Source organism: Apostichopus japonicus, chromosome 8 (genome assembly GCF_037975245.1).
Source record: "Apostichopus japonicus isolate 1M-3 chromosome 8, ASM3797524v1, whole genome shotgun sequence".
Classification (NCBI taxonomy): Eukaryota; Metazoa; Echinodermata; class Holothuroidea; order Aspidochirotida; family Stichopodidae; genus Apostichopus; species Apostichopus japonicus.
Genome location: NC_092568.1, coordinates 8748217 through 8764170, shown reverse-complemented (window position 1 = coordinate 8764170; position 15954 = coordinate 8748217). Strand labels below are relative to the sequence as shown.

The window sequence follows — 15954 nt, the reverse complement described above, 5'->3', positions numbered from 1 at the left end:
GACTGTATGTAGCTGAAAATGTGCCCACTCTAGTTGCACCTGGAATGACATTATTTGGTGGCCCCGCCCTGAAATGTTCAACATGTTTTGATGAGAAATGTTATTTGCATTTTGTAGGAAATGTAAATGTTGTTAGCACCACCTGCCGCTTGCACATGTTTACACAGACAGTTGTGTTTATATTAATTATAAAGTTAAATGACCTGTCATGGGTAAAGGTTCACACTGAGCTCAGTTCCAGAGAATTAGAAAGAATGTAAACATGACATTGACTTGGCCCTACTTTTTTTTGTAGTTGGTGTGATAATTAATAAAAAAAAAAAAAAAGTCAATGGTTTATGCTTCTAATTATTTCACTGGTGCTCAATATAAATTCAAATGAAAGACCCCATGCACTGGGTGTTATAACTTTAAAGCCTGTACCTTTGTAACATTTGGTCAGGAATTACATCTAACCTACATTGTATAAGCAGGCCTCAAAAGTTAAGGTTATTTACTGGCTAAATGGGGGGGGGGAGGGAGGGAGGGGGGAAAAGGGCACTTGCATGTTTTCGCGTCAGTATTAAGTTACATACACTTTAAGCAAATTGACAAACGTGACATTTCTTCACTTTTCAATCTCTATAAATTGGAAATGAAACTCAATTTTTGTTAAGGTAAATTAAACGAAATGTATTGTTGTGAGGTTGTAATGTCGAGTAGCATCAATTGTTTTCATCTAAGCCAACTGTTTCAAGGTTCTATTGTCATTCAAATATTTCCAGACAGCTGACCTAATTAACTAAGCCTCTGATAGTTTGACGAATATTGTTACATGTATGTAAATTTATACAATAATACAGGCCTCAAAATTCAAGTTATTTTACTGGCACAAAAACAAGTGGATTTTCCTGATTGACTTTATTCCTCCCTTACCATTCTCCTAGATACATATTCAGGCTGATCTTGCACTGCACCCCCCCTCCCTCCCCTTACACCCCCATGATCCCTCACAGGTCACTGCATTCTTCCTACCTATTCTACCATTCATTAGGTTTGGGGTTTTGCCAGTAGATCAAAAAAGAAAACACTTTCATTTTTCTGCCAAAAACTGGTAGACATTAAGAACATAATCGTCCACATCAATATGGACAGTAACTGGATGTGCGGAAGTCGGAACTTGATTTTTAGCAAGTGCAAGTGGGTAGAATTGTGATATTCCAGGCCTGTAGTGGTGTCATCAAGTAGTGTTGGTTACACCTAACAATAGGTCATTACTTTAAACCACAAATGGTGGAGTATGTTGTCTAAAAAAATGATTAGGTATGTATTGAAACTCTACGAAAACACACAAACAAACACCGAACAAACTGAGCGACAGCTTACCAAGTTCTGGGACAGTTTGAATCGACATAAACTTTGACTCTGTTCACTGGAAAATCCTTGTTACAACCAATCACCACTTCCGATGTAACAGTGTTTTCCACCAAGTGAGGTTTTATTCGGGAGCCTGTACGTTTCACTGAAATTTGACAAAAACAGAGTGTAAGAGAGTGCACCCCATTTTATTTTTCTCATTTTTTAATTTCAAATCACAGGTTTCAAAAAGCTGCCTCTAGAGGATCAGATGGTACTGTTACAAGAGAACTGGATGGAGGTTCTTCTTTGGAGAGTTTGTCAAAGGTACGGATTTGTTAGTCCGAAAATAAGAGGATTTTTTGCCAATATGGTTTAATACATTATTTTTTAAATTCACTTTAAATGGTCAGGTGGAAGAAGTGTCAAACTGGCAGTAGTTTTTATAGCCACATGAATTTTCTAGCAACCAGTAACAACTCCATGTACCCCGGGATAAAGGAGAATTGGAGGTCTCCCGTATATACAGTAGACAAAACCTGTGAGATGTACAAAAGGTAAAACAATGTGCTAACAAGGAGAGGGAGGAGGGTAGATACATCTGGTTAGGCAATCTGCCCACCCCCCTCCTGCCCATGTCCATCCCAATTTAATTCACTAGTTTTACAGAGGAATGGTCAGGGATAACATCAAACTGTAGTAGTAAGAAGTTACATGAATTTCTTACATCAAAACTTCAGATACCTTTGATTATTGAAAGCTAAAGGTACTGTTGATGAGTGGGAAGTACCCTACTACTCCTCCTTGCCCCCCCCCCACCATGACCTTTCCCTTGCCCACCTCACTTCTATTCACCTGTGAATGGCTCAGTGCAGTCAACGAGATAGAAACGTAAGATCCCCCCACCCCCTTCACCTCATCCTTGCCGCTCCACCTTCTCACACTAGTTGCTGAAGAGGCTAACATTGAATTAATTACTCAAGCACAAAAATCTTTGTTAAAATGTATTCAATATAAACACTCATTAAAACAGTGTTAGTGTTATAGTTCAAGAGAAAATCATATCTAAACGATGTATCAGTACGAGTGGCAATTGGACAATTACTTTTGTGACTAACTCCCGGACATTTACATAACTTATGTGCAACAAGTGGTACCTTACCCTGTTGTTAACCACAGGGTAAAATGTGCTTGACATATATCCCAAACAGGTTTGAACACATGCTGGCAATGATCGTGCTGCGCATTAATCACCGACTTTGAAAGTTCTATTTTTATGGACCCCGGGGCTAACCAAGGTAGCTAGCTATCAACTCTTTGGTACAGTTTTGACAAATAACATTTGCAGTAGCACAATTGAATAGTTCTTAATCTGCCATTACTCTACTACTTTGTTATGGAATAACCCCCTCGTTTACTCTCTCCCTCTCACTTTTCTCTCTCTCTTTCTGTCTCTTTGGTTTATTTTTTCTAGATCTCTGGATGATGAAGTTGGAGACAGAGCGGTCATCGCCGACGGTATTTATTTAACGAAGGAACTTGCCAAGATGACGGACTGCGAGCTGTACTTTGAGCGGGGAATGTCGCTGATCCGGAAGCTGAGAGATATAAGTCTCGACTTTTCGGAATTTCTCTTGATGAAAGTTGTCATATTTCTCAACGTAGGTGAGTATCACATTGCTCCGTCACTTTAACAGTTCGATGGTCGTGGTGTACATCTCCTTACGATGATTTAGATTTAAGATGCCCTCTATCTGGAAGCCTGAATATTTAGATTTTTATTTTAATTAACTGGTAATTTTACAAGCACATTTAATACTACTGCAGTAGTAATAGTTTGCCGTGCAATATCACTGCTTACATTTTCAACTACACAGTCGCTAGCGTTTGTTATTTTAATCCTCTTTGGGGGGGTGGCATAAATTTGCAAAGGAACTGTCGTTTGCCGCACGTTTTGTCTGATTGAGTTCAATTTTTATCTGTAATACATTGATGGATTCGTTTGAAAGTTGATTATCCGTAGACGGTTATTCGGAATAGGTGTCCGTTGAGTCTGCCAGGAGCATTTCTATGAATATTCAGATAAGACATTTCTGGCCCTAGAGGTATTGCCATACGCAGTTGAAGTTTATTGTACATAATATATTGTCATTAGTTTGGCACATATATAGATGTATGAGAATTGTATGTCTTATACAGTACAACTGACAGAGCTCAACCTCTATCTTGATAAAGTTTAATAAATGCCTGGATATTTTTGGTGACTTAGGGTAGATCATTGATCACTGTTCACTTAAACACACACACACACCCCCCCCCCACCCTTTGTGCCCCAGAGAATGGGAGATGACTCACATACCTTTAGAAAATTGGTGAATGAAACTATTTAGGTAATACTAATTCCTCTGGTCTGAACTGATGCTAAGGTCATTTGATTTGAGCCAACCGTGGAGTATGGCCTCGTTCTCATCCGAGAACTAGCAGAGTATTCAGTCAGGGCATCAGATACTTTTGCCTAAGATTATAGATTCCAATTATCAAAGTGGGTGGAGGTTAAAGTTCATTTTTGAGATAAACATAGCTTAAAAGTGATAAAACCTTGTGAAGAGCTTAGAAACTCCATTAGAAACTCTTTTTGATAAGCTAACTACTTTTCAGGGTACATCCACCAACCCATGGTTTTTTGTTGAAGTCAAAGGTCATTTGAGGTCAACAGTAGTGGACCTAAACAAAGTATAAGAACCTTGTAAACATAATAAGCCCCACCCCAAGCTGGAAAGCAGGGGTGAACACCATTTCTTGATCTGTAGGTTCATGCTGCTGTCAATAATGGCCAAAGAGTTGAGAATCTTGTGGACAGGGTCTTAAGATTTGATGTTCTCTTTCCTTTCATGAATATGGCAAGGTATCACTAACCTGCTGAATTTTTTTTGGTTTTTATCTTGCACAACAAAGTGCGCGCTGTCGTCTCCGCTAGTTGAACGATCCCATCAAATAGTGTGTTCCTCTTGCTATGTGTGGTTGCTTTACAGATCTCATTGCTGCCTGAATTTGACCTTTGTTGCCTCAACTTACCTGCCTCCTCACAACATATGCACACTCTCTCTGCTGTATCTACAGGGATTTGTTAACCCTCTCAGACTATTAACTCTCATGGTGACTGGTCACCTCCAGTCAACCTACCCCCCCCCCCTTTTCATTCTACCGCCCATACTACCACCTCCATCTTCCCAGATTTCATTTTTAACCTGTTTTTTGTCTTCTTTTTGTTTCTGTTATTTAGAGTCACCAAAAATCAAGGACAAGAGCACTCTTCAAAGACTACAGAACACAATGTTTGATGCTCTGCACCATTACACCAATCGTAAGAGCCCCGGGGACGCTAGGAGGTCGTATCGCCTCCTGACCTCGCTGCCGGTCCTCCGTCAGCTCTCCGTGGAGTCGGTGGAGTTAATCGCCAGGAGCTCGGCGGAGAACAACATACCCCTCGAGAAACTCCACAAGGAGATGGTGGAGTGTAAGGCGTCCGGGATGACCTCCCGGAAAGGCATGCCGTCTCCATCCCAATCTGTGTCTCAAGTGACTGCTAAGATGACATCTCTATCGTCCTTAGGATTATTGTCGCCGGCTTCTTCAGACACTACGCAGAGCGAGACGACACCAGGAGAAGGAGAAACACTGCCTGAAGCTTCAGAGTTGGAATCATCATCCTAAGGTAAGATGAAAGCATAGTTGCACTGTAACGTCTCTTTTATTCCAAATGTTGAATTGGAAGCCACCCGACATGTAAGTAGTAATCCTTAAGCCCTTGCGGGTTTCTCCCACATTTGTGTTCCCTTAAAGCGATGTAAAAAATAACTGCTGATTATTATTATTATTTATAGGTATGGTAAGCAAGCAAGTCCAAATTTGCAACTGACAGGTATTAATATACAACGACTAATTTGAGGCTATTAATTAATCGTAGGAATAATTATTTGACTGGATATTTTGCAGAACTAACAGTCTTTACCAAGAAGGGTTGCATATCAAATGTGGACATCATAAGGCACATCAGTTTCTTTTTATGAAAACTTTTGCGTTATTTTGGTCACGTGTGTGACAGGAAAATTATGCTAAGTAGCACCCATTATTAACGAAGAATTGAAGATCAGGAACCTCTGCTTTAGGAATGAAATATATTAACCCATGTATGACTGCCTCCATGTGATAGTTGATAACTGAAATATTATTTCTAGATACTAATATACAGTTAAAATCTACAAATTTTGGCTTAAACTTACAATAATGCAAATTTATGCAAATTAGTATGTTATGGTTGTAATTTTGAAATTAATGAAAAAAAATATGAAACAGAAAAATTGAGTTATCCCTCTAAAACAAAAAATATAACATTTGGTCCTGATGAACACTTTAGTTTTTTCATGCCAGTTTCATTTTCCAGAGAATGGCCCCTACTTCTTTTCAAAGAATTAGCACACCTATAAACCAAGAGTAATATTACTATAACATTGATATCACATTGATAGGTAAGGTATACAATTACAAGTTAATGTTAATAATTTAAGGTAAGTATACACAATATTAGCACACCTATAAACCAAGAGTAATATTAATATAACATTGATATCACATTGATAGGTAAGGTATACAATTACAAGTTAATGTTAATAATTTAAGGTAAGTGTACACAATATTAGCACACCTATAAACCAAGAGTAATATTAATATAACATTGATATCACATTGATAGGTAAGGTATACAATTACAAGTTAATGTTAATAATTTAAGGTAAGTGTACACAATATTAGCACACCTATAAACCAAGAGTAATATTAATATAACATTGATATCACATTGATAGGTAAGGTATACAATTACAAGTTAATGTTAATAATTTAAGGTAAGTATACACAATATTAGCACACCTATAAACCAAGAGTTATATTAATATAACATTGATATCACATTGATAGGTAAGGTATACAATTACAAGTTAATGTTAATAATTAAGGTAAGTATACACAATATTAGCACACCTATAAACTAAGAGTTATATTAATATAACATTGATATCACATTGATAGGTAAGGTATACAATTACAAGTTAATGTTAATAATTTAAGGTAAGTGTACACAATATTAGCACACCTATAAACCAAGAGTAATATTAATATAACATTGATATCACATTGATAGGTAAGGTATACAATTACAAGTTAATGTTAATAATTAAGGTAAGTATACACAATATTAGCACACCTATAAACCAAGAGTTATATTAATATAACATTGATATCACATTGATAGGTAAGGTATACAATTACAAGTTAATGTTAATAATTAAGGTAAGTATACACAATATTAGCACACCTATAAACTAAGAGTTATATTAATATAACATTGATATCACATTGATAGGTAAGGTATACAATTACAAGTTAATGTTAATAATTTAAGGTAAGTATACACAATGTTAGCACACCTATAAACCAAGAGTAATATTAATATAACATTGATATCACATTGATAGGTAAGGTATACAATTACAAGTTAATGTTAATAATTTAAGGTAAGTGTACACAATATTAGCACACCTATAAACCAAGAGTAATATTAATATAACATTGATATCACATTGATAGGTAAGGTATACAATTACAAGTTAATGTTAATAATTAAGGTAAGTATACACAATATTAGCACACCTATAAACCAAGAGTTATATTAATATAACATTGATATCACATTGATAGGTAAGGTATACAATTACAAGTTAATGTTAATAATTAAGGTAAGTATACACAATATTAGCACACCTATAAACCAAGAGTTATATTAATATAACATTGATATCACATTGATAGGTAAGGTATACAATTACAAGTTAATGTTAATAATTAAGGTAAGTATACACAATATTAGCACACCTATAAACCAAGAGTTATATTAAAGAATTGGGAACCCTATTTTATGGAATAAAACAACAAGAACAATAGATATCATGTGATTTATTTCTCTGTTTTTTATTTATTTATTTTTTTATTTTTTGTTCTCCACAGATTTTCTTAACCATTGCCAGATATTTTTACACTCAGGGTTTTTACAAGGAACTGAAATTCAAATTGGATAAGGAATTTATTTTGAACAATTTTATTATCGGATGGATTGATTGATTGATGTCTGCAGTACTCTTGCCACACTTATACCTCGAACCTCCTGCCAAAGGTCGATGAAGAGTTTTCGCTACCGTCAGGACTGTTCGGTCCATCTCATCGGTAAGATGCGCAGGTACTGTGGTAATGAGGCTTGGTTGTTGCCAATTATTGAAATGCAAGTAGAGTTTGAAATAGTCTACAGTGTATAAACTCAAGTAATTTCAAGTTTGATTTGTATGTGTATTAAATATTGCTTTGTCGTGTAAGAACTACTTTTGTGGATCTCAAAACTGTTGTTAACGTATCACACAGACACGCACACAGGAATGCAAAGGCTTTATTACCTCAATTTTTAACTGCTTATTCAGGTAAAATTCTCTGTTTGAAGTGTGATTTTCACATAGATGTTTTTTTGCAGATTTTAATGGCATCTTTGTTTCTATGATGTTCTGTTTATGGATTTCCCCTCCTCCCTTTATGGGGGGATGGTTGTGGGTGTTCTAGAACCTGCTTCCTGGCGAAATGTTCGTTGAATGTTCATATTTCGTTAATTCAGATACCTCTGTCAATTGCATGTGCCTCATAGCGTTGTTTCAAGACCCTGAGACATGAATGTTAACAATTTGTCATTGACCAGTTTTGTATGAATGAGCACATCTGGTAATTCTTCAGGGACTTTTTGAAGAGTTGACTTGAATTTGGCCTGTGAGGTTATTCTAGTTGAAAAGGGTGCCTTCTCATAAAGAACAAAAGAACAAGCTATAAAAACTTAATTTTTTTTTATATTAGAGTTACATTCTAAAAATCTGACACTTCAGATAGCAAAAATTGTTTAACTTCTCTAAGGTAGCTCTTTAATATATGAGACAATATTTAGTAACATTCTTAGGTGAAACAATATATGTTAATTTGAGCATGTGTTGTAACATCTCAATCCGTTGAATAATCATGTATGCAAATCTGATCAAGGGTGAAGTTGCTATTCTTGATTAATGAAGAATGATAAAAGTTAGAGCATTCAAAGTTTATGCCAATTATGTGCCTTGAATGAGACTCTGAGTGAACTGAGAAAAGATATTTCGATGGTACATGATAAATTTTGGTTTCATGAAAGCAGTGATTCAAAAGTTATCATATTCACTTTTCTTTTGTGCCGAGAGGCCTTCAAAAGAATCTCAGAAAACCATTAGAAAGTATTTTTTTAACAGTTCTCCGATAGTCTAGTGTGGTGGCATGTTTCATATTTTATGAAGGGGATCCGAAAATATATTCATGAAATGATAAGATCAGATGAGATAACAGATAAACGTCCGTTCAATGCATGACTAATATTATACATGGTCTGTTTAATGCATGACTAATACCACGTATGGTCCGTTCAGTGAATGACTATTACCATACATGTATGGTCTGTTCAATGCATGAATAATACCATGTATGGTCTGTTCAATGCATGAATAATACCACTTATGATCCGTTCAATGCATGACTAATCCACGTATGGTCCGTTCAATGCATGTATGGTCATGGTCATGTATGGCATACCATGTATGGTCTGTTCATGTTTTCAAGTGTAGGTCTTATCACATATGAAAGAATGTGATCTAAACATTAATCATCTCAACATTTGTGAAAGAAAAAAAAAATTCCAATTTCCTTGTGTAAAACTTAGTGTGTTCCGGAGGTGTATTGAGTCCATACTGGTACTCATATTGTAGCATTGTTGCCCATACTTGTACTTGTCCTCATAGATTGGTACTCACATTGGTACTCGCGACATTGGGCATTGATACTAGTACAACTCATGGCTTGTAGTCTTGTAGGGAATTCTACTATATTAACAAAGTCTGGTGTGTTTATAGCTGTACAGGGACAGGGAATATATTAGAAAACATTTCTCGGAATCAAAAAGACAAAAAGTTTTCCACAGACACTTTTGGGGAGAAATCCCTCATCCATTCAATATGTTGCTTGTATTGTGAAATATTGAATGATACTTCAGCTTGGTTGAAATTGTTTTATTTTTTGCTGTTGTAAATTAACCCTAAGCAATTTGTGGTTGCCAAAAGTGAAAATGTTCTGTAATATTTGGCATAGTATTCCCTACCCCCCTCATACCCCCCTTATACCCCCCCCCCATATCATTAACTCAAAGATTAATCTCTGGAGAAAAATCATGCATTCGGGAATGTTGATATTGAATCAGTCCAGTTCTATAATTTTATCCCAAAATCTAGCATTAACTGCATAAGTTTTGCTGAGAAGTTTATTTTTATCCTATCATGTATTAGCGATTAAATACGTTTCCTCTTCTGTGAAGGTATCATGAAATTGCGGTTGCACTACAAAGGATTATTTAAAAGAAAAAAAAAACAATTTATAACATCTACTTTCAAACCATTCAGTACTGCCACCAGACAGTCGCATTTATCAATGTACTTCCCAGAACATTTGGATACTGTTGTCACATTCTTGGGGAACAGTGGTGCTTCAGAGTTTATCAAAGACCTATGGGGGGGGGCGGGGTTGGGACTCTTCTGCACTTGGTCAGTATTTTTAATTCTTGGCCACAACAAGGAAGTTGGATTTGAAAGTCTAACTTCACCCAATGGTATTCCTTTTTTAATGCTTTTCTTCTGAAATGTTGTCGGGAAAATACTCGTCTCTGAGAATTAATCTGGTATCCTCTTTTTTTTTTTTTCTTCTTTTTTTTTTTCCATTAATTTCTTTCTCTCATGTTCTGTGATGTAAATATTGTTTGAAAGTCCCACAGTTTGGATGGGTGTCTGAACAAAGAAAAAGAATCTATTTGAAAGAGAAAAGTCCTATCAGGGATCTTTCTCTCATGTTCTGTGATGTAAATATTGTTTGTAAAGTCCCACAGTTTGGATGGGTGTCTGAACAGAGGCAAAGAATCTATTTGAAAAGAGAAAAGACCTATCAGGGATCTGTCTAGTATAAATGAAATTTTTTAGTCAGTTTTATCGTAAATTTTTAAAGAATTGAACAAAATGTCCTATTTATGTATATTTTGGAAAAGCATTCCTTTCGACCTAAATTGAGTGTATTTGCAGTATGTCTGTTTTAATTGTCTTTGAAACTACTTACATTGGTACTGTGCACCTGATATATTAAAAAAAATAGTTATGATAGTTAAAAATCTGAAACCATTTTTTCAGTGATTTTCTTTTTTTTCCCTATTATTCTGTTCAACGCAACTACCAGTTTGAAATTTTGTAAGTGCAAGTATATTCAAAAGAAACAGCCCTTTTTATGTATTATATTTGAAGTTCTGTGATACTGAAAGTAGATTTATTTTGTGGTCAACACACTGTTTCAGCAGTCAAGACGAATAGGTGTCGCTCCATAAAATGAGAGGTTTTGTAAGTTGTGACCAGATGCCGATGAACACAAACTATTTGCTCAACAAAATATTTTGTATGATATGATGTTAACGGGAGTTTTGAGAATATTATGCTCAGTGTTACAGTAGTCTGATTATAGATGAAATTACCAATAGGTAATAATGTAAACTCAGTTCCAACTAAGGAGGGGGGTTTGGGGCGGGCTGTCGGAGGTAATATTAATGCCTCAACCCGCAAAGATTGTTTCTATCGATTACACAAACTAAAGGATATGTAGTGTTCTAATGCTATACAAACTTTGCTATCGCAACATTTGCTGTGATTTGATGTTTTCAAAATTTACAGCCATTAATATACTTTGTTGAAAGTAAGTTTTATACATATATTTTTTTTGGGTGGTTTCACACCCTGCAAAAGTCTTGAACTATTTTCGGGTAGAGAGTGATGGAATGAAGCGACACACAAGTTTTGCTGCGCGGTCTGTGTAGAGCTATCTGGCATCAGGGACTTACGTTATGCTCGTATGGGATCATGGAACCATGCTCCACTTTGAAAGCAAAGATAAAAAAAACTACTAGAAAATCTAATTGTAATGACCTTGACAGGCCTCGAAATTCAGTCTTTTTGCTGACTTAATGCCAGTGGATTTCGTTTTTTTTTTTTACCAATAGAAAAAAAGGCACTAAGAGACATCAAGAACGATCACACATGATAAGTCGGGTAACGATTATCAGCAAATATTGTTGGACTTATCCCATAAGCCTGTACAGTAATTGAAGGCTGATGTGGTTTCGGAAGATACCAGTAGGAACTGGGTTGTAGCCAAGATATATGTTTTTGAAGAAATTCACTTTTTTTTTCTTTTTCTTTTTTTTAATAACATATTTCAAGATTAATATTCTGCTCAAAGTCACCCCTGTTTTTTAGTACTGATGGTAAAATATGTGATGAATAGGTTCTGGTCACTGACAGCTGATAATATGAATATTTTTTCGAAGGGTAAAAATTATAATTGATTGCACATTTTTATTGGTGAGCAGCTGATGTATTAACTGTTGAATATTCATGCAATTTTTAAATCAGGTTAAGGTTTTTAATTCATTCATTTCCATTCGTTTTTTTTTTTTTTTTTTTTTTTCAAATCTGTTTTATGGGCACACCTAATGACATATTGTGGCTAAAACCTTGCATTGCAAACCCCTCACATGGGTTGTTTGCAAGTCCACGATTTCCCCCACCTCCCCTATACCCACCCCCCCCCTTTATTGTACAGTATGTTTTTTTTTCTCCCTAGTATTTTACTTTGGTTGTTTTTTGTTTTGTTTTTTTTTTGCTACTGAAAATCTTTCAAATGATATCATTAGCCACCTGACAGCAAAATCCGTGTAAATACTTTCTCTTTGCGCTTTGTCCATGGAAAACTTGTAGACAGTTTTAATTATTACATACTTGTAAAGATATATTAACATAGGTGTGGGAATACAACCTGTAAAAGGTACCACAATCCCTGGTAACTCTTCTCAACCAACAATCTCCCCTTTTCCCCTCTCTCCACCTCTCTCTATATCTCCACCTTGCTCTAGGATAAGAAAACTTGCTATGTCACTGAAATGTATATATGATATGGTTACATTGACCCACTTTAGAAAATTGCACAATAGTAACCAATTTTGATATAATGGGTTTGTATAAATTGTACATGAAGTAAAGTTTAAAGGGCCAGTGTTTTATATTAATGTAATACATACATTTATTAGATATTAGAAGTTAAGGAGAACATTGATCCCTTTTAAGGGGTCATCAGAATTAGTCCTATGGTATTCTAGATATTAGTCCGAGGATGGTTAACCATGCTCATATTTCAAGAAGCAGTTAACTGTTACTCATTGAGTATATGTATATCCCCACTGAGACATTTCATTGTCCAATTTTTAATAATCCTATTTTTTTTATATGGGGGGGGGGGACAACTTTTAGACATATCACCACAAGGAAAGAAGATTTGAAAACTTCTAGCAATTTTTAGCTTCATAAAATTTTGATATTTTAATTTACATCTGTATCGGTCTATGGATAAGTAATAGCCAGCATATATCGTTAAAGCTTACAGGAGATTAATCTTGTCATTTTCGGCTCTATTCCCAAGATCTTTTGCTTGTAGGTCGTTGTGATAACTATGAGCAGTGGTTGGCCATTCTTTTGAGAATTTTTCTTTTTCTTTTTAGAATTTTCTGTAAGGCAAGCAAAAGAGAGAGAGCTAGATGAATTGGCTTATGATTCCTCCCAAAATCCAAAAGATTTACCATTTGGTAATTTTGCAACCAAAAAAGTAAAAGAGAAAAAAAAGAAGTATAAAATAAAAATGGATAAATCTGAAATCATAAAAATATTCAAGAAGACCTTTTTAGTTTTCAATATTTTAATTATTGCGGTTCTATGCTGCTTATGTGCCTCTTCCTATCCCCACCTGCCCCCTCCCCCCCACCTCATTTTTGTTCCGGCTTTTTGAGACGTTTTGTCAGGGAGGGATTTTTGGTTTTTAAGTTTCTCAATGTTTTGTTATATTGGACAGTAAATGTTATGGTGACTCTTTTTGAAGTGTGGCTCACGGATAAAGTCATAAAGGTGTCACTTGTTACATAGCTCACCCAGAGGCTGTGACATCACAGTCTCTCTGAGTCTGTGATGTCACAGAGAGACTGTGATGTCACAGAGAGACTGTGATGTCACAGAGAGACGGTTAGTTGCACTGGGTGGGAGATCGTCCTTGACAAGTACTTGCGGTATAGTGTGGACTAGGAGATCAATAGTTGGAATTTTGAGGAGGATAGAGGTTCTATGGTTTGGATATGGCTACCAAATACTTAACCTTTTCACAGGTTTTGATAGGGTTTATGGTTTGATATGGCCACCAATACTTAACCTTTTCACAGGTTAGGGTTTATGGTGAAATGTTTAACCATTCTTCTTTTCCATCCGCTGGTCATTGTTATTTTTCTTTTTAAACTTTTGTGCCAAAGGTATTCGAAACAAAAAGCTCCATATCTTTTTTAACTCTCTTTTTTCCCCCTCTTTCTTTCTTCTATTTGGAGATAGAGGGTCCTTAGTTTCATGTCACTGTCATGTTGTAATGTGGCATCTGTCCACTGATGGCTCCAGTCACAAACCTGAATTGCAAAGCTTCCAATCAGAAGCAAAACCCAAATATTCTCGACACCAGCTGGTGGGTGAGGGTCGGGTGGACGGGGCGAGGGACATGTACAATGAGGTGTGGGGGATCCTTTGAAGGGTTCCATAGCTAACCTCATGTGTAACAGGAGCGAGAATTTTAATGGCATCATTAAATACACTAGGGAGGTATAGTGGGGCACAGGGGACCTCCCTGGATTTTAAATGGCATGATTGTAGTAGTAATTTAGTAGCAGCGAGTCTGGTATGAAGTGGACTAACAATATTATCATTGTTGTGGGTAAAATGCAACCTGCTGGCCTGGTTTGGTTTATAATATGAGGTCAGCAGTATCATCTTTGTATGTACATCTGTTGCAAATTTTTTACGTCCACTGCGGCCTGTCATGCAGTTGCATAGTTGGAATCAATAAGTTACAATGGTAGATTTATTAATTGGTTAATTGAAGTTTGTTTAATTGATTAAATCAGATATTTCAGAGGGAATCAGTCACGCAGTAATTTTTTTCGTATCATGATTCTATTGTAAGGTAACTCCACTGTTAATAAAGACATGGTTCCCCCCAAATTAATAAGTAAAATTTATATCAAACAACCAATCATGTTATCATTAGAAATTGTATATAAAATACTGTTTGCTAATCAGATTGAGGGGGGGGTCAAATGGGAATTGGGGGGGGGAAGGGAATCTGTTACTAGACATGTTACATACTTAAGATATAAAGCAAACTGCGAGTAGGGTATATCAGTGTCTGATATAGAATACGTCGTCAAGAAAAGTTTTGTTCTCGTACTTGTCTGCCTCTGTTATATATTGTTGGTTGACACAATCTTCTTGTCGAGGGGTGTAGGGGAGGGGGGAGGGGCAGGAAATTTGAAGAATCGATTTTTGAATAATTGATCACTCGCTGGATTAAACGTTCATTTCATTTTGAGAGATCTTCTGTTTTTTTTTATTAATTGCAATCTTACATTACTGAGAGTAAGTACTTGTAGATTTGGTTGAAAATGCATGGGGGGGGGTGGGGGTGGGGGGAAGAAAATGCAGATTGCTTTCAAAAGGCAAAAGCTATTTGTGGTTATGGAGAGACTGACTACACATATCGGTCAGTTTTTCACAATGAACTTCCATGATGTTAAGGTTCAGTTCAGTTTAGTGGATTTATTTTCTGTGTTCTCCAAGGGGTGTGAAAGAGACATACTTGGAATATAATGAAATATACACAGACATCACAAAGGTCACAAATAAGAAAACTAAAATAAAGTAAGAATAGCCTTATAAGGAAGAGGAAGGTGACAGGGGATGAGGGGGGGGGAGGGGGTCAAAGAAAACGGGTAAGAAATAATGCAGACGTCACGTCGCGAACGGTCTGTGCACTTATATACTCTATAAATTCTTGTTCCAGACATAGTTTTTAATTGCATTCTCTGTCCAAAAGGAATGCATGGATTTTTTTTATTTTGTAGTACTTTACGGTTATGTTCTTGTTTTAATTTAATGAGCATAGTTAACTGTGCGGTTGCCTTGTCTTTTGTCACGACCTGTACAGTACGTAACACAAACAGATGTAAAGTGTGATTTACATACATATATATATATATATATATGTATATATATATATATAAAAAATTGCTTTTAGTGGAGTACTTTGATCGGGCACTTTTAGTATAAATATTATATTTTCTCGTCATTCATCTGAAATAAAGTTCACATATTCACAAATTCGACTTTCTTTTTGTATATTATTTAGGGTTGGGTGTTTTTTTTTAATTCAAAATGGAAGGGGAGAGCCTGTACGGAGGGGGGGGGGGGCGGGGTGGGGTGAAACGGGCACAGTCAGTTTTTATTTGTAAACAATAGATAGGGCCTGCATTTATTAGATTCAAGGAAAAAGACAATGAAACCG

General features: G+C 35.9%; 1 protein-coding gene across 3 annotated transcripts in view; it reads left to right on the top strand.

Annotated features, from left to right (window-relative positions):
- The window catches only part of LOC139971344 (steroid hormone receptor ERR1-like), a 36692-nt gene extending 21037 nt beyond the window's left edge, over positions 1–15655 (top strand). For all 3 annotated transcript variants that reach the window (XM_071977702.1, XM_071977703.1, XM_071977704.1), the window contains exons 6-9: positions 1578–1662; positions 2810–3000; positions 4619–5050; positions 7399–15655. In XM_071977702.1, the coding sequence (XP_071833803.1) occupies positions 1578–1662; positions 2810–3000; positions 4619–5049 (707 nt within the window). In that variant the 3' untranslated portion in view covers position 5050; positions 7399–15655. The remainder of the gene's footprint in view (positions 1–1577; positions 1663–2809; positions 3001–4618; positions 5051–7398) is intronic.
- Positions 15656–15954: the final 299 nt, after the last annotated feature.